The sequence below is a fragment of the Plectropomus leopardus genome, chromosome 12, assembly GCF_026936395.1.
Source record: "Plectropomus leopardus strain MGB_pleo_1.0 chromosome 12, ASM2693639v1, whole genome shotgun sequence".
Classification (NCBI taxonomy): Eukaryota; Metazoa; Chordata; class Actinopteri; order Perciformes; family Serranidae; genus Plectropomus; species Plectropomus leopardus.
This window is the reverse complement of record NC_142187.1, coordinates 12,595,684-12,613,650: the sequence shown is the minus strand read 5'-3', so window position 1 is coordinate 12,613,650 and position 17,967 is coordinate 12,595,684. Positions and strand designations below refer to the sequence as shown.

Here is a 17,967-nt window from a genome sequence, read left to right as displayed (position 1 = left end):
TGGTATAAAATTATTTCAACAATATCCAAAGTGCACTAGGAGGCTGAGTCATAATGGAAGTAAAGAGTTGAATCACTCCTCACTTGGCATGTTTGTTCCTTCTAATCACAACATGGCAGTAAAGTGTTGGAAAAAAAGATAAATTCGTTTTCATTTTTTGTTTTCACGAATGTAAGTTTTTTTTAATGATTATTTTTAAAAAATAAGGAAAACCTGATTGCAGTGATCCAGAGCTGCCATTTTGAATGAGTCCGTGTCCTTTTGGCGGAGCGGAACCAAACAGCGGAACCCGGACGTTATCCATGTCAACACCTACTGGTGTGTTCTGCTTTTCAAACCAGGAAGATGGATCTGCTGTCGAACAAATGGGTCGTTAATTTGCTTGTTTGTTGGCTTTTCATCGGTAAGTTGTATTCTAACAACACCTAATTTGAACCCCCACCTGTTTGTGAATAAGCGGAGTGTGTTTCTTTATCAGACGGTTAGCTGGTTGTACTTCTTTGTGCTCGGAGCTAGCCGACTGCTAGCTTAGTCAGCGTTAGCACAAGCTGCCCCGTTGGGCTTTAATCTCCATTGCCGGGTATTTTAATACGAGCTTTACAATTGGTTTCAGCGTTGCCACAATTCTGGGGTGCCATCTCCATCAACTGAGAATTTAGATATGAGTCTAGGCCTCTTTTTATAAGTATTTTTTTTTACGGATTTTCTCTGAGACAGTCACAGAGTTGGTCTTCATATGAATAACCCAGCATCAGCGTGACTGCTCGTGATTCCCCCGCCGCGGCCGCCCGGAGCCCGGGGGGGATTAAATGCTAGAATGTCTTGCCAAATTACACAATAATCTTTTGCTTTTTCTAACTTTGATTTGATTGTCACGATCACACAATGTAAGTGAAGCACAAATGAAATCACTTTCTGTGGCGTCCCGGTAAATTCGGCACACAGGTGATTCACCACAATAGTGCTGTATTTTGATTAAAATGGGGGTTTAACTGTACGTTTAAAGCTTCTGCTGTGGTGTAACTTTGTGAACCAACAGGTGAACAAAGCGGGAAATCTCAACTTGTTTTGCAAAACACTAAATGTTTGCTTGTTGGAGGAAGTTATTGTAAGCAAGGAGCTCCGGCTCACAGTATACAAAGTAAGTAAACTGAACAAAAACGGAATTGCAACACTTGTTTTTGCTCCTTTTTTCACAGGTTGAAGTTAAAGATCCAAGACCTATTTCATGCACTCAATAGATATTTTTCTCTCAAATTTTGGTATTAATTTTGTTAAAATTTGTGTTAGGGAGCACTTCTGCTTTTCCAAAATAATCTACCTGACAGGTGTGGTACATCAAGATTAGGGGTCGATCGATATTGTTTGTTCAGGCCTGATACTGATACTGATTTTTAGTAGTTAATGAGACCGATATGCATTGACAATAAAAATGAAATATATATAAATATAAATGGAATATATCGAACTTTAATGCAAAACTTTGTAACTGGTCTCACACATTGATTACGATGACAAACTGCTAGTCAAATGAAGACCCTAGTGAGGATGATGAGCATGCAGATGATCCTTTGTGAGATGGTTTCTGACAGTTTTTGCCAAAATTCTTTGGTTTTGCAAATCAGTTATGCATCAGCTGTTAGGGTTGCTGGTCTCAGGTGAAGGTACTGGAAGTGGAAGTCCTGAGCTGGTACTGTTACATGTGGTCTGCGGTCTGGTTGGATGTACTGCCAAATTCAGGGAAACGTATCTATTCATATCAATTCAGTGCATTTAAAAAGTCTTGGCTCTTTAACTTAAACCTGTGAAAAATGGGAGCAAAAATAAAAGTGTTGCATTGAAATTTTTGTTCAGTGTCTGAACAAAAATATTTTTAATTTAAATGCTAGCATTTTGAACCTGTGATGTGCTCTTCAGAGACGACCAAACGTCAGCTGCCGTTATGCAAGTGTGTTTATATTAAAAAAAATTGGTCTCAAATCCAAAATAAGGAATGTACTTTTGTTAGTGAGAGTTAAAGGATGTGACTTTCATTGCTGGTTCTGTAAACAGTTCAAACCAATTCATTTGTGTCAAAATTCTGTTTTCTGTTTTGTGTAAGACAGAAAAAAAGAAGACAGACGGCTTTTACCTGTTGTGGTAAAAGCTATGCCTGCTGTTTATTGCTCCCCCTGTGCTGCTGTTAAAGAGCTTTCTCCCTTGCAGGTGTCAGCTGTAATTCAGTGGAAAAGAAGATCTATGTGCATCTCAATAACACTGTGCCGTGTGTGCGACTGCTCAATGCAACACATCAAATAGGCTGCCAGTGTGAGTAAAGCAACAGATTAAAATGATGCTAAGCACTAAAAATACTTGTGCAGTTTTCACTTCCTAACTGTAGAACGTGGGTCCTTGTGGCCTTAAAGTGTCTAACTTTCACTTTTGCAATGCTTACTACACAGTCTACTAAAAACAGTATTTTCAGTGTTTGTGTGGTTGCTTCAGGCGGTTTGAGTTTTGAAACCTACAAATCAATTTTGTGGCTTTTAGCATCAGAGCTGAATTTTTAGAATAAGACAAAAGCACATAAGTGACAGATAAACCAGACATTTTGATTGAATGATATCTGTTAGATTGAAATGTATTGCTGTCATATTGCAAAAGCTCTAGCTCTAGTTACTAGCTCTAGCTCTAGCTCTAGTAAAGAAGAAGAGGTCTGGTGGACCCTCAGTGATAGATTAGCTTTAAGGCCATCGCTATCTAATACGCCTGTTGTACCTCATATTATAGATGCCAATGTTTAATTTCTTCTTTCGGATTTCAGCCCATTTGTCAGGTAATGTTGGCGTGCTCCACGTGCTCGAGTCAGAGGAAAACTTGGACTGGGTCCTGCGTACTGGACCCAATCCTCCTTATGTGGTTATCCTGGAGTCACTGCTCTTTACCAGGTAATCTCAACATGTCTCACTGCACAGAAGGAGTATCCACAGTAGTTCCTCATGAGAGTAAGGGCCAGGGTTAAGCCAGGGTCTTACCTTTTCGAAAATAAAAGTGTATAAAGGTTCAATAATAGTGAAAATAAGTGTAAGTAGTTCAGTAATTAGCATTTCTTTCAGTTATGTCACATTTTTTCTATTTAGAGTAGCAGATGGGGAAGAAGTTAGAACATGAGGACATGGCAGTAACACCCAATCAGTCTCAAGCTGCTAGCAACAGAGGTGCACAGCACATTTAATTTGAGGAATTCTTCCTCTCTAACCCCCGAGGAAAGAAACCTGAACCACATTTCAAACCCATGTCTGACCTGTATTTGTACCCGTATCGTTTCCACTGCCCCGTGCCGTCTGTCTGCCCGTCAGGTCCATCATGATGAAGTTGAAGAACGGCTCCGGCAGGGTGGCTGGCGTCGCTGTCGTGGCGCCAAACACGAACCCGCTCGAGGGCTTCTCTCCACACACCACCTGCCCCAACGAGAACACAGGTGGGCGAGGGCCAGCTTGCCGAGACTTGTCACTCAGATTTACACCAGTTACAGAAATGAATTGTAGTTTTATGATCCTCAGAAGGCACGGCACATGAAATTACAAGCTGTAGTGAGTTCAGTTTTTATGTGCTATAAACAGTTTCTGCAACATTGTAGTGTGACCAGAGTTACTTCTTAACTGGGCAAGAATAACCTCAGACACACAGGGCAAAAGGTTTTAGAGGTTCTTTGTTATACAGTGTTCAATAAAAAAGGATGTAAATAGAGCTGCAAAGTGAGAGGAATCCCTGGTTCTGGAAGTTTTTTTTTTCAATTCTGTAATCCCATTTAAACTTTTCTTTAGATATTTTAAAAGAACTGTGAGTAAAATCCAGGGGAATTTTAGCGAGGAGAATTGCAGATTGCAGCCAGCTGAAACTTTCCCCGATTAGAGTTCCTTCAAGGTTCATTGTTTTTGTGGGGAGACAAATTATCTGCAGAGGTCTCCTCCTCTGTAAAACCAATGGACCTGGTGCTTTAAACTGGCAAAAACACTGAATAAAGCAGTTTCGCGTAAAAAAAAAACCAAAAAAAAAAAACTATCCAGAGTCTGTCAGTGTCTGGTTTGTCCATTCTGGGCTACTGTAGAGAGTTGGCAATGCAACCTATAAACAACTCTTTCTAAGGTAATGAAAACACAGTTCTTATTTTCAGGTGGTTATAATAATTTTTTAAAAAAGCATATTATATTCAATGTCCGCCAGTATACCCCTAAATCCTACACACTCGACCTTTAATATTCAATCATTTCAAGTCGTGAGCGTCAGTTTTAATTATTTCAAGTTAATTGTTTGTCAGTTTGGTACCCATGAGCTTCTGCCTCCATTGCTATGGAGAAGAAGTCCCTCAGATCTGCAGCATATTCAGAATGCTTTGTTGTTTAATATGTGAACAAAATTCAACACCATTTTTGCTGAATTATTCCAAAAATTGACCCAGAATTCCAAACTGAGTCGATTTCAACTGCAGATTTTGTTGTCAGTTGTCACAACACTACCCTTTTATCCTTTTTGCCGTTTTTCTTGCCGTGCCTGAACAGAATTTTAAGCCTGTTGATTGGACACTTCATGCTGAAACGCTCTTCAGGACTCACAGTTACCTTCTGCTCTGGAGTTATATGTACACTGGCTTATAACCACTATTGATCAGATGTTTTCTGATGCAGCTGTGCTGACGGTTCAGTGTCATGTCCATCATAGTCGTTGAAAATGTTCCAACTACGTTGTTCATTGAGAAAGTGAATGACACTTTTACTTCCAGAACCACAGCTTTGTAAGCTGCATTTGCACCAATCAACAGATGAAAAAAATAACATTTCAGTGCCAAAGAATAAAATATAAAAAAGTACAGTGGTTGCATGTCGGTCAGGTCAATAACTAATGACATTGTTCATGCAGCTCACTTGATGAAATCAGGGAGCTAATAGATGTCTTTAGCTCCCATTTTATTTACAGCACTTTACAGGAATCTATACATGCAATACACACTTCATGAGTGCCTGCTGTAGCACTACTCCCTCTGACCTCACTGTGTTTTCCCTTCAGGCGTGTATACAGACAGCTACGATCCAACCATGGCACACTGTAACGTGACTGTGTGGAACCCTTTGGGAAACGGTCTGTCCTATGAGGAGTACGACTTCCCCATCTTCTCTCTGAAAGACGACAACGACACCCAGGTCATACGGCAGGTAACATGACACGGAAATTTGCAACGAAGCTGATTTATTTTTCTCTTCTCTGTTAGCGCCCTTTTGTTCAATCACTTTGTTGTACAGTTGTCATAAAATGGCTGTCTAATTGCTCTCCATTTGTCTCTGGTGTTTAAGAACAGAAGTCCTCTGCAAACAGTGCAGTTAAAATCAAATCTGATCTGAACTTGTCCCGGCTGTGGTTGTTGATATTGAGATGAGGCATAATGCAAATTAAGCCGTAATAAATGGCACGTCAGATTATTTTCTCTCTAAAGCCAACATGTTGTGGCCCATTATGGTGGGACGATTTGTCAGAACCCACAAATCAGTCGCTGCTTTTCCATAAGTGTATGTAACAAAAACAGACAGATCATATTACATAGGTTTTGAATGTCTGCCTCTGATGCAGTGCAAGTGTGCATGCAGAGTGGAGCGAACATTGCTGAGCCGCAGAGCTCAGTGTGCGACTTTCTGTGTTTATCTCAGCTTTCAGTTTCAGCTCACTGATAATGGTGGAGTTCAGACTTTAACTTGCCTGTTAACTCTTTGTTTTGCTCTGCGAAGGTCACTTTTAGTTAGTTTAGTTTCTGAAACTTTTTTAAGACTTTGTCCACTAGCTGAATTTAGTGTTTAGTGTTTTTCACAGTTATTTCTATGGGTTTAAAATGTCGCAGTTGCTTCGCGTTTCAGAGAAGATGGCAGAATAGACGAGGGAAACTGTTCTGTCAACAGTTTCAGGTTTGATCTCCACATGTCAGAGTGATGAATTAAGTCCCAGACGTGGTAGTTAGATAGTTTCTGTGCCCAAACCTGCCAGTGTTCCCCACAGCAAGAGTACCAGGCCCAATTATATATGTTTTAACTTGTCCTGGTTACAAACTATCTAATTTTGATAAAAGACTATATTGTTTTTGTGGTTTCGGTGTCTGTTTTTTTTTTTTTTTTTTTTTTATAAAAAACACCCACACACACACAAATGTTTTTTCTTCATTCTTAGTGTTACATGGACCACAACCGCGCTGTGAACGGCAGCAATCCTCAGTACCCGCTGTGTGCCATGCAGCTGTACTCTCACATGTCCGCCGTCACCGATACAGCCACCTGCATGAGGAGAAACGACATCAACTTTAGCATCAGCCCAGGTATGTACGCCACACGAATACATATCAGCACACACCAGGTTTACTGGCTCCTCAGATGTTATTTGTTTGCCGTTAATTCTACAGTAGGAGATCTGGTGGTTCAGCGATTGGAGGAGGAAAAGGATTTAGGTGTAGTGATTCACGTTTCACTTGAATTTCACACACAGAAGAAGAACTTTTCAAAATTTGCGCAAATAAATATTTTCACCATTTTACAAATCCTCGGTGAGATCACATCTTGAGTTTGCAGATCGGTCCGGTGTCCTTCTAAATTAAAATATATTTAAAAAAATCGAGAAAGTTCAGAGAAAAGGTACTACATTAATTCCAGGTCTGAAACAGATGTCATATGAGGAGAGGTTAAAAAAAATGCACATTAGTAGGTATGATTTAAAAATGACTTCCACTAAGGCTTGTCTCTTAAAAACAGAAAAAAAACCTCTTCACACTTAATGCAGTAAAAGCATGAAATGAGCTTCCAGAGGACATAGTGCTGGCCCCTTCAGTTAACGCTTTAAAAAATGTATAGGATAAATTGTTATTATATTTTTGTATAATTTTAGAGCTAATTTGTGATTGTTTTTGTAATTTTTGTGTGTATGTTGTGATTTTGCGTGGTTGTTTGGTTTGTTTGTTGTAGTTGGTGAGTCCTGTGTGGAGAATTTATGTCGTGTGCCAGAAAAATTTAATTAAACTTACTTAAATCAAAATAAAATTTTGGCAGGAATAAAAAAAATAAGAGTCAGTGATTGAAAGGTTTTTTTTTTTTTTGACCGTTTCTAACCTGAATCCACATTGGGTCTTGTTCTGTCTCCCTTCAGAGATGGTTTGTGATCCACTGGGGGACTATAATGTTTGGGGCTCCACCAGGCCCATCAACACAACAGCCAAGGGCCACAAGATGTGGGAGAGTGTGGTCATAGCAGCAGCCAGGGTGAGTTATGGGAAAAGACTTTCTTCCTCTTAACTTTTGGACCATACCATTGTTTCACCATAGTGCATTTGTCAGTTATTAGCACGAGAGTTCACGAACACCGCTGACATTTCTTCAGCCAGTGTCTGCAGTGATCTCACTCACTTTGAAAGCCTTCCAGTATAAAAGCCGAGTCCAAGCTCATATGACCCAGCGGTGTGATGTATGCCATGTGATGTAACTGTTACAGTTCTTCTTACTGGCATTGTTTCTGTGCTTTGCTTCTTGCGTAAATATTTTTCCTGCTTTATGTAGTTGAGAACAAGAGAACAAAAAGGCCTGAATGAAGTGACGATAAGATGGAAAAGCAAAAATCTGCTTTTTTACCTCATTGTAAATTAGATGTATTCGTTTTTTTAGGCTGTTGGTCAGACATAACAAGATAAGAAAGATAAACTTTTAATTTTTTTCACTGTTTTCTGGCATTTTAACTAAGATACTAAAAAAGAATGCATTACGCTGCCGGTAAACATAAATACAGGCCGCTTTTCCTCATAGTTTGATGTCACGTTTTGATTTATGCTGTGATTATAAATAGATCATTGAAGTTGAACTGCTTATCTAGATCTGGTGTCTGTTTGATGGATGTCCTCTCCTCCTCCTCTACAGTTGGACAGCAGGTCCTTTTTCTTTGAAGTTGCTCCAGGAGTGGAGAGTGGAGTCTCTGGGTTTGTCACTCTGCTGGCAGCTGCTCACGCTCTGCGAAATGCCACCCAGGAGGCCCCACCCAACCGCACCATCTTCTATACCTTCTTTCAAGGGGTCAGTCATTACCTCGTCACTGTTTGCTCGTTGTGCTTGAAGAACATACTAAATTTTAATGGCGTACTATCAACTGTGCTCGTGTTTTCACACACGTTTGTCTTTAGGAAACCTTTGACTACATTGGCAGTTCGAGGATGGTGTATGATATGGAGAACAACAACTTTGCGGTGGACCTGGACAATGTTCACTCAGTGCTGGAGATAGGACAGGTGTGTATTGTAGACTTTTGCAGTAACCCACTGTGTTCTATATGCACCAACCTGCACAGACAGCCAGATTTTAAGGTAATTCTCAAAGAGACATTTAAGAAAAGAATGAAATGCAAAGCAAGGTGCTGCTTGTAATTTTTTCAGTACTAACACAGCAATGCTTTACCCGAGTTTGGGATACCAGTTTGCAGGTAGCAAAACAATGTCTATAATTGAAAAAAGTGTGATTCAAATTAGGATACATCTTAACAAAAAATAAACAAATAAGACTACTAATCTAATCAGTCAACATTATGTACTTGACCGTTTTTAATACAATTTGGTTGACTTAAGAAAGTATTGAGGTCTGATGTGCAACCCTACTTTAAACAGTTAAAGGGATGCTTGTCAAACATGACTATTTAATTAACTACAAAAAATCATGTTTTACATTATTACCACATTTTAAATAAAATGTATATTATGTCAGACATGTCGATGATAAAAATAATAGCTGCACCATATATCCTTTACACTGTAAACAAAATCAGTGAAGAAATATTTGGGGCTTAGTGTTATAAGATGTGCATTATGTTAATGTGTATGTGCAGAGCTTTGGAGTAACGGAATACACGTAACGGTGTAACATATTTAAAATGCAAAATAAGTGTAACTGTATTTCATTACATTTTAATTTGGTGGTATTCTTAATGTATTGCTGTTTTTGAATATGGATCATTTGAAGGGATTACTTCATTTCATGAGGCTTGCATTTCCAAAAAATTTTTTTATAAAAGTGCCACAGTTTGTGCACATGCAGTGCACCTGCCACCCAACAATGGGAGAGGAAATGCACAGCCAAGACACTTCCAGGAATGTGCATTAAAATATAAGAACCGGACAAATAAGATCAGCAAGACGATTCTCCTGTACTGCAAAAATAATTCTATTATTGTATTCAAATCCAAAGCATGTAGATTATGTTTTTTAGTTTGAGGAATCTAACTGACCCTGCCCTCTCTGCATATGTGTGTGTAGTATATCAGTGATAATATAATAATGTTCACCACAGGTGGGACTTCGCGCTGACTCCAGGTTGTGGCTTCACTCTGATCCTGTATCGAGGAAGAACAGCAGTGTCAATGAAGAGGTTTGTATCCGTGTATATTTGAAGAGCTTCCTCTTTTCTCATACATCACCACTCCATCACCACGAGACACGAGCAATGGTCCTGGTGGGAGAAAATTAAAACTGGCAGCATAATGTATCTAAATGTACCTTTTAAAGAGGTGTAGTGCTTAAACTTTGAATGATTCATCAGATAAACTTTATTGATCCCACACAGGGAAAGAGATGAGAGAGAGGTCAGCTACAACTAGAATACTATACACGTTGTAAGAATAAACAGTAGAAAAAATGAAAATAAAGCTAGAGGGCTTATTCTTGAATCATAATTTAAGTAATACAGTTGGTGAACATAATTAGAGGCTAATGAAGCTGAAATTAATTTAGATGAAATTCAAATAAAAGTGAAATTTTAATAATATAGATAATAATTTATCACTGCTTTTTAAATTTCTTAAAACATTGTTAAACTTTTAAGTCTGTTTGGATTTTATTTTAATTCATTTTTTTATATTAAAATATCATTGTTTTATTGTATCCAATCTTGTTTTAAAGCAATTTGGCCATTTAAATAAGATTTTTATTATTTTATTTTATATTATTATTATTATTATTATTATGTAAAATACTATGAATGTAAAATCTGAACAAAAAGAAGGTATTTTCAGATTGTGGAAGGCAGAATTCAAAGATTTCTAACTTGATGATTAACTGTAAAACGCACCATGAATTTCACTTTTGGATAAACATTCAAAAGCAGACTCTGATATAAAAGCAGAACTGTGATAGAAAATAAATGAGCCCACACTGTTTGTATTATTATATGTGTAACATTTATTTTTTTCCTTCAATATTCTGTTTCAGGTGAGGAAGCTCATTGAAAACTTGCAGTTGGCTGCCACAAATTTAAGCGTCGCAGTGAGCGAGCCCAGTTTCTCTCAGCCGCTCCCGCCCTCGTCTTTCCAACGTTTCCTGCGAGTTCGCCCATTCCCCGGTATTGTAATCGAGGATCATCAGTCTGCTTTCACCAACAGGTGAGTCACCATCATTACGTACAATAACATTTAATTACAGTCATGTTATCCGTGCCGCCTCCAGGAGTTGACAAGTTGTGTAAATTATTTTCCTGTTGTGTGTGCAGGTTCTATGAGAGTATGTACGATAATGCAGAATACCTGAACATATCGTACCCACCAAATCTGTCTCCGGAGGAGCAGCTAGATCATCTCACTGACACTGCAAAGGTATCGCTTTTAATCACCAATACTGACTGTGTCTATGTGCTCTTAAAGCAGCTCTGCAAAGCCAGTCCACAGCTAAGCTGCACTTACTCTTACGAGACAAATATAATATCGAGTAAAGGGATGATCAAAAGGTTTCTTTTTTTTTGCTCTGATATCAACCAGAAGCCTTCGATATCTGATAAGATGGATGAAACATGTTGTTGCAGAGCCTTTCTACATTATAATAATCCTAATATTCATTTGATCTCTGACACCTGCTTTAAATAGTTGTTTTCTGTGTTTGGGAGTCGTCAGCAGCCAGTAGTTGTGTCATCTTCTGAACACTTTCTCACGGTTTGCTGACTTCAGTCGATTCTAAATGAACAAGTCAAAACCTGTGAGGCAGTATTTAAGCTGTCTTCACTCTGCCACTGTTTAATTTACTGTTGAGAGTTTCACACAGATGTTGTTGGGAAACAACTAATAAAGATTTTTGCATTTGTCTTTATTCGTCTTTCAGGCTCTGACTGAGGTGGCCACCACAGTGGCCCGCGCTCTGTACGTGCAGGCAGGAGGAGCTCAAACCCAGCTGAGCAGCATCAACGCAGACCCTCAAATAGTAAGATTTCACTTCATGTTTCAAGCAATCCAGCTATCTTATCTATGAGGTCTCTATTCCTACAGTATATATATCTGGCCCTTTCCCACCCGAAGAATATTTCTGCACTTCGCCCCTCTCTTATCTGCTCGACTCAGCTGCTGTGCATGAATGTTTGCATATCTGAGAAGCCTTAAAACGTCTGTTGTTACTTTTTCTACCGTCAAGGTCTTGAATAGTGTAAAAGTATTGTTTTATATCTGAATTTAAGTTTTAGAGTTATGTTATTGCTTTTTTTCATTCCCTTATGGGTCGAGCCGCAGACAATAATGCTGATTATCTTCTGATGCACGATATCAAAAGTCCTAGTCCTAAAAATTGTCAGAGAAATATGTTGTATTTAGGAGTTTTAACTAGCAAAGACCCTGTTTTAACTCTCACCTGCATACTGCGTCCCAGACACACCAAACCGACATCGAATAAGTAGAGGCGACAAAGTCCGACCTTGTATTCGCCCTCACGTTGCCTGCATCTCAACCAAAAAGTTGCCCTTTAATACATCGCAAAGACTACAGCCAATGGCCACATACATCCTGCACCTGCGTGAGAGGAATAACTCTCTGTACCAGCAGACGGCGTTCATTTGTATTTGTCGAAGAAGGAAGCACATTAACAACAGCGTCTGATGTCAAAAGAACAAATGATATTTACCAGGGGTCGACAGATTATCGGCCTGGCCGATTATTGTGGGCCAATATCTGGCTTTTTGCTGATAATCTGTATCGGAATTTATTTTAATGATCGCTGATGAAATTAGTTAATTAAAAAGTGCAAAGAAAGTGTCAGCATGGGAGGAACTTTTTGTTTGTAAAACCTCAGAGAGCTATTTTTATTTATTTTTTTATTTAAATTTTCACTTGACCATATAAAAAAAATACAGGGAACTTTCTGTATATGATGTATAACATTTCAGTTTTGATTAAGCATATGCTAAAGTCATTCAAACAAAATTTTGTGTTGCAGTTTGTTGTATTCCAAATTCTAAATATTGACGATTTTCCTTGTCGGCCTAACTGTTTTCTCTCCGTCAGGTGACTCGGATGCTGTACAGTTTCCTTGTTAGGTCAAATAACTCCTGGTTCCAACAACTCGTCCCCTCTGACCTCAACAGCCATCTGAGTAAGTTGGAATCAAAGCTGATCCTTTTTTGTCTGTTATTTATACTGGACTCACGCAGAGGTGGCAGAAAATCACTTTAAATTCAAAGTCAGCCACGTTGAATCCTCATTATGTTCAGAGGTGAATTTGTGGTAACTACATTATTTCCACACACAAGACTGAAGTTCATTTGTCGTCTGTCTATCAGCTGACAAGCCCACAAACTTCTACGTTGGTGTGACTCAGCAATCCAGCGTACCGACCCTTCTGGTCCAGCACCTGCTGGCCAACCTGACCGGCATCACCGTCAACATCAGCAAGGAAAACTGCCAGAACCAGAGAATGGATGAGAACGACAAGGAGAGCAAACACGTAAGGCCTTTAGCAGTCTTCCTTCAGCCTTCAAGATTGTTTGTTTTTTTGGCAAAATCAAAAAAACATTCAATTTACTGTAACTCTGAGCAGAGAGAAGCAGCAGGTCACCAGATGTGAGACACTGAGACCAGTAGATATTCGGTATTTTTGCTTGAAAAATCATTTAAACAACAGTTAAATAGATCATCATTCTTTAGATTGACTGAATTCATTCACTTAAAGTTTTCGCACAAGAAATTTTAAATTTTAAAAAGGTTTTATAGAAGATATAAATATAGTGGATAAATATGGAATAAAAGTACATTAGGAATTTTATTTTGACTGCAGCATCTGCATTTGCCTTTTACACGTTTTTAAAAGAAATAGTTTTTATTCCCCACCACCATTACTCTCTGCTTCCTCCCTCAGATGTACTCGTACATGTGGGTTCAAGGCGCGGCGCCTCCCAACAGCACAAAGAGGGAGGGTTACTGCGTACGCTCCACGGTTCGTCTCACCAAAGCGCTGTCCCCAGCCTTCGACCTGCGGGAGTTCACCTCCAAAGATTATTCAACATGGACAGAGTCCCGGTGGAAGTCCATCAAAGGACGCATATTCCTGGTGGCGAGTCACGAACTGGAGGTAAACTTTCCCGTCACTCCTCAGAGTCAAAGACAGCACGTCTGATGCAGATATTAAAGGAATACTTAACCTCCAAAATGAACATTTGTACAAATTTTCTAAAGTCTTAGTGTTCTTTTGACTCCTTTAGATGTTGACGCTGGGCGTGGGTGTCGGCGTGCTGCTAACATCCCTGCTGCTGACGTACATCATGAGTTCAAAGGCCGACATACTCTTCAGCTCAGGGCGGGAGCCCGCCAATGCCACCTACTGATCCAGACTACAGCAACACCAGCCCACGACCACTACTACTACAACTACTACTACTACTACTTTCTATCCCAAGCAGACATGGACAGGGTCTTTTCTTTAAAACACAACACAAGTAGGTACACAGACAGGTTTAGACACAGACACTGGGGAGGGGGGGGTATTTTTAGACAACGACGACGATGACTCCATGTTTATGGACTCCCTCAGGTGAGGCGTGACATGAGGACTGGACCGGACTGGATTGGCCTGGATGGATCTGGACTCATCAGGGTCAGAAGACACTGCTCAGGCACTAGCAGGCCCTGTCACTGGAAAAGATGTTTATATTTTGTTTGTTTTAGGTTTTTTTGTTTTCCCTTTTTATTGTTAAAGAATGTTTTGTTTACTGTGTCGTGGGATAGGCACTAAACATGGAGCATTATTTTGAGTGTGTGAGTGTGATTGTGAATATGTAAAATGTGACAGAGTCTGTGAGCAATTGACTGTGGGATTCAGTGTGTACGGACAGGTGTGTGTGTGTGTGTGTGTGTGTGTGTGTGTGTGTGTGTGTGTGTGTGTGTGTGTGTGTGTGTGTGTGTGTGTGTGTGTGTGTGTGTGTGTGTGTGTGTGTGTGTGTGTGGACTTTGTATGAGGATTGCGATGGTATGTGCAATACTGTAGCTGTCTTCTCTGTCATTATTCTAGTTAACTTATCAATCAGTTCTAATAAGAAGAAACCACTTTTTGAGTCAATGAACAAGTAGTTAAATTTAAGCTTTTTGCAAAATCTGGAAATGTGCAGTTAAGTATTTTGATAAGTTTTAGGCCCTGGGATGTTGACAACAATCCTAAATATTTATATTTTTCAGTCCCAGTACACATATAACTACACATGCATGTAGTTGTAGACCCACTGCAATTTCACATATTGTGATATCTGTGTGGAGAAGAAGAATTTCCCAAGGAGTCTGGCATTGCTGACAGCTCTTTATTTCATATCGATCAGCTGCCAAAAATTGTTTAAAAAAATGTAGTCAGAAAATCTTTTGTTTTGACACTAAAAAATGCGCTGGTACTCTGGCTGTGCACTCTTTTTGGTTCGTACCTTTTTCACAAGGTTTCCTTTAATGATAACCTCTGAAAAATTGTGACAACACGTGAGAAGGTTTTATTTTGTTGTAACGTAATGGCTGGAATCAATGACCAATTGTGATGCCTTGATGAAGAAATAAACATTGCTTCTTTTCCAGTTTTTCTTTCATTGTCACCAGACTGTTGAATATAATTGATGTTCTGGCCTGGCCCACATCTTTGAAGTTGATTAAAATCACCAGCTGCTGTGAAAATTTCATCTGGTGACGAGGTGATGTTGCTGTTGGTGGCATCATTCAATTCCTGCAATGCATTTTTTTAATTTGCATCAGAGTCTTGTGTCCTTATGGCTCCCAACAAGATCTGCCCATCTCATACAATAACTTGATCTGGGTTGTTAGGAGTTAACCATGTCTCTGTAAAGATGTGCGCAGAGCAGGCTCTGATTTCCCATTGCTTAGTGAGCCTCAGTCGCATCTCATCCACTTTATTCTCCTGTGAGCGGACATTAGCCAGAAGAAGGCCTTGGCAGAGGAACAGCTCCCAGTCCAAGTCGGGTCAGCCTCACCCTGATGCCGGCTCTCCTCCCTCTCTTTGTCCAGCGCTTTCGGTTTCATTTTTCCCCTCTGGTCTGACTCTCTGCACCTGTGGGGATCCTCTCGTGGTCTGCTGCATTCAGTCCAAACCACATACAACTTCTCCTGGTGTTGATAAGTGCTTCTCTGTCATAGAAAAGTCGTGCTTCAGCAGAAGGGGCCATGGTATCAAAAAATTGACAAACATAGGTAAAAAGTAGCCAGGATTTGAGGATCTACTGGCTGCTGCATCTACGTGCGCTGCTGTTGTCACATTAAGCAAACTGGCCTTTGGTGATGCACTGATTGCTTGTGTCTGTGAATGTGTCAGCTGTGAGGACAAAATACTGGGATTTGTGTGCTTTTTGGAGTCATAGAAACACTTCATGTGTTATTGTCACTTCAGTTTCGCACCCAAAGCATGCAGAGAAAGCTCAATTGTCTCACTATGGATACTTGACACCAGTGATTCTCGGCCTTTTGACCTTTTGACTCCTTAGACGTTGTATGTCAATAAGTTGAGAGGAGCAGCTCATCAGAGGTGTTTTCTTGTCTCAGAGGCTCAGAGGGGTAAAATTATCTTTTTTTTTTTTTTTTTTAAATTTTACACAAAAAACTACAGTATGTTTTTGTTATCCTGTCAGTTATCTTGTATCTGCTCAGATTTATCATGTGAACCCTAAATTTTATTTGGTGTCAAATAGTGTCTTACATAGCGAGAAGACAGAAGTAGCACTAAACATGGGGTAACAAAGTGACAAATAAAATCACTGTATTTATTATGAAAATGCTTATTTTGTAATTTAGATGTACGGTTATTGTTGTTAATATTTTTTTCAGTAGTAAAATGGTCATTACGTGATATTAAAACATGGCCATACCAACAAAAACATTAAAAGTCTTCCAAATATCTTAATGAAACTTAAAGGCACTCTGAAAGTCATTAAATGAACACATTAGTAAGAGTTACCCAGCTGAAAAAAAGACTTTTAAACTCCTTTACCTTTACCTTTACAACATTGTTCAAAGGTACATATAATTTAACAAAAGAGTGTTGACAATGTCTACCTCTTAAAGGAATATTTCACTCACAAAATGACCATTTGTATCTCAGTTAGTCATGTATGTTACCTTGAATTTGTAAATGTTTTTTCAATCCCTTCCACAGAAAACAGCAAATATATTGCTTTACTGATCGATAGGGGACTGTGTTTAACAACCGTAAAACTATATCAACACATCTGTTTGCCAACTCTCACACTGCTAATGCAGAATTATCAAAGTCTCATTTATCCAGTCGTCTGCTCTGTGCTTCTCAAACACATACATTTTTGCTGAAACATGAAAATTTAAAACTGAACAGAAAGTGAAACTTACCTTTGTTCTCTTCAAAGCAAGACTACAATATTCAGGTTTTCAAGTGAAGTGAGACTTGGATTACACCGCACTATTTGTATGCGAGTTCGTAAACAAATGCTTTGATATAGTTTTGCTATTAAATTTGGTTCCCAATTAATCAATAAATCAATATGTTTGCCCTTTTTGCATGAGGGCTTGTTAGAAAGAGCTTTCTTCATGAATTCAAGGTCACGCAGTGACTAATCAGTATATTAAGATAATGTCATGGGTTCAGTCTTCCTTTTCAGAATCTGACGCCTCATCATGGAATAAACCATCAAATCCCATCAAAAAAGAAAAGCATGAAGCTTTTTTTGCATAGATTTTCCATTAAAAGTGAGGCCAGATGTGAATTATCCAGCTTTTGATATTCTTTGCCAAAGTTTATTACAAGAAAAAAGAGTCAGTGTTTTAGATGGAATTTTTCGTAGCAGCTGCTGATTTTTAATCAACTCATCCTTTAACCCAAAAATGTAGCAGGATGACGGACAAATTGTGATTTAATTTCTTAAACTTTGTTGAAAAATGACTAATAAATCTACTTTTTAACTTGTATCATCTTTGGATAGGCTCTGATTGATATTTATGAAGAGAGAAGAGGGAGGCAAAAACAGGAGGCCTGTCAAATATTTTTTTTAAGCCTTGGGGAGGGACTTCAGATTTTTAAAAATATTTTGCCTTAGGGTAGGGACATATAACTTAAAATTACTATTTATTTTACCGTCAAAAAAAACAAACAAAAAAAAAACGCCAGAATAACCATTTATTATCTCAATAAACTGTAAAAACAGAAATTTTCATTGGATTTATAAGTTTAGAATGATTCTTGAACACATTTTTTTAGGATGAATACATCTGTCAGAAAAAAAATAGATCTGGGTTTAAAACAGTGATATTTCCTTAACATCACTATATTCTACATGTCATTTAAAATTTGTCCAAAATTCAAAACTAACCAGGATGCATGACAAGCATAAAAACTTTTTCATATTCACCTTTTTTAACTCTCAAACAACAAAGGTAACGTTTTAAAATCTAACAGCTAATTAATGGTGGAGGGAAAGTTGTGCATTTTCCCCAAGTCACTCAGGGAGGCACAGGGAGAAATATTTGTAGCTTCAGGAGAATAATAAAAAAAAAAAATACTCCAGCCACCCACCTCCTCTGATAGATAAAGAACAGTTCCTTAGCAAAGAGGTTTTTATATCTAAAGGTCAGACTGTGCATAAAAACACATTTGATGATGATGATGATGATGATGATGGTTTTGGAGGGTTATTTTCTCATCTGCAGCTCCATAAAGTGTTC

At 38.7% G+C, this 17,967-nt stretch overlaps 1 protein-coding gene across 1 annotated transcript; it reads left to right on the top strand.

Moving 5' to 3' along the window:
- Positions 1 to 252: 252 nt before the first annotated feature.
- On the top strand, positions 253 to 14,846 carry ncstn (nicastrin). Its single transcript, XM_042498493.2, has 17 exons — positions 253 to 403; positions 2,206 to 2,307; positions 2,804 to 2,927; positions 3,339 to 3,460; positions 5,047 to 5,192; positions 6,193 to 6,337; positions 7,159 to 7,271; positions 7,920 to 8,072; positions 8,180 to 8,284; positions 9,336 to 9,413; positions 10,253 to 10,422; positions 10,530 to 10,632; positions 11,132 to 11,230; positions 12,301 to 12,388; positions 12,576 to 12,739; positions 13,151 to 13,363; positions 13,494 to 14,846. The coding sequence occupies exons 1-17, from the start codon at positions 346 to 348 to the stop codon at positions 13,614 to 13,616; spliced, it is 2,106 nt and encodes a 701-aa protein (XP_042354427.2). The 5' UTR covers positions 253 to 345; the 3' UTR covers positions 13,617 to 14,846.
- Positions 14,847 to 17,967: the final 3,121 nt, after the last annotated feature.

Bases quoted from the DNA above. Each gene is read 5' to 3' on its own strand.
- ncstn (XM_042498493.2), top strand. From the start codon at position 346: ATGGATCTGCTGTCGAACAAATGGGTCGTTAATTTGCTTGTTTGTTGG. The intron at 8,285-9,335 runs GTGTGTATTGTA...TGTTCACCACAG, and splicing joins CAGTGCTGGAGATAGGACAG to GTGGGACTTCGCGCTGACTC. The intron at 12,740-13,150 runs GTAAGGCCTTTA...TTCCTCCCTCAG, and splicing joins ACGACAAGGAGAGCAAACAC to ATGTACTCGTACATGTGGGT.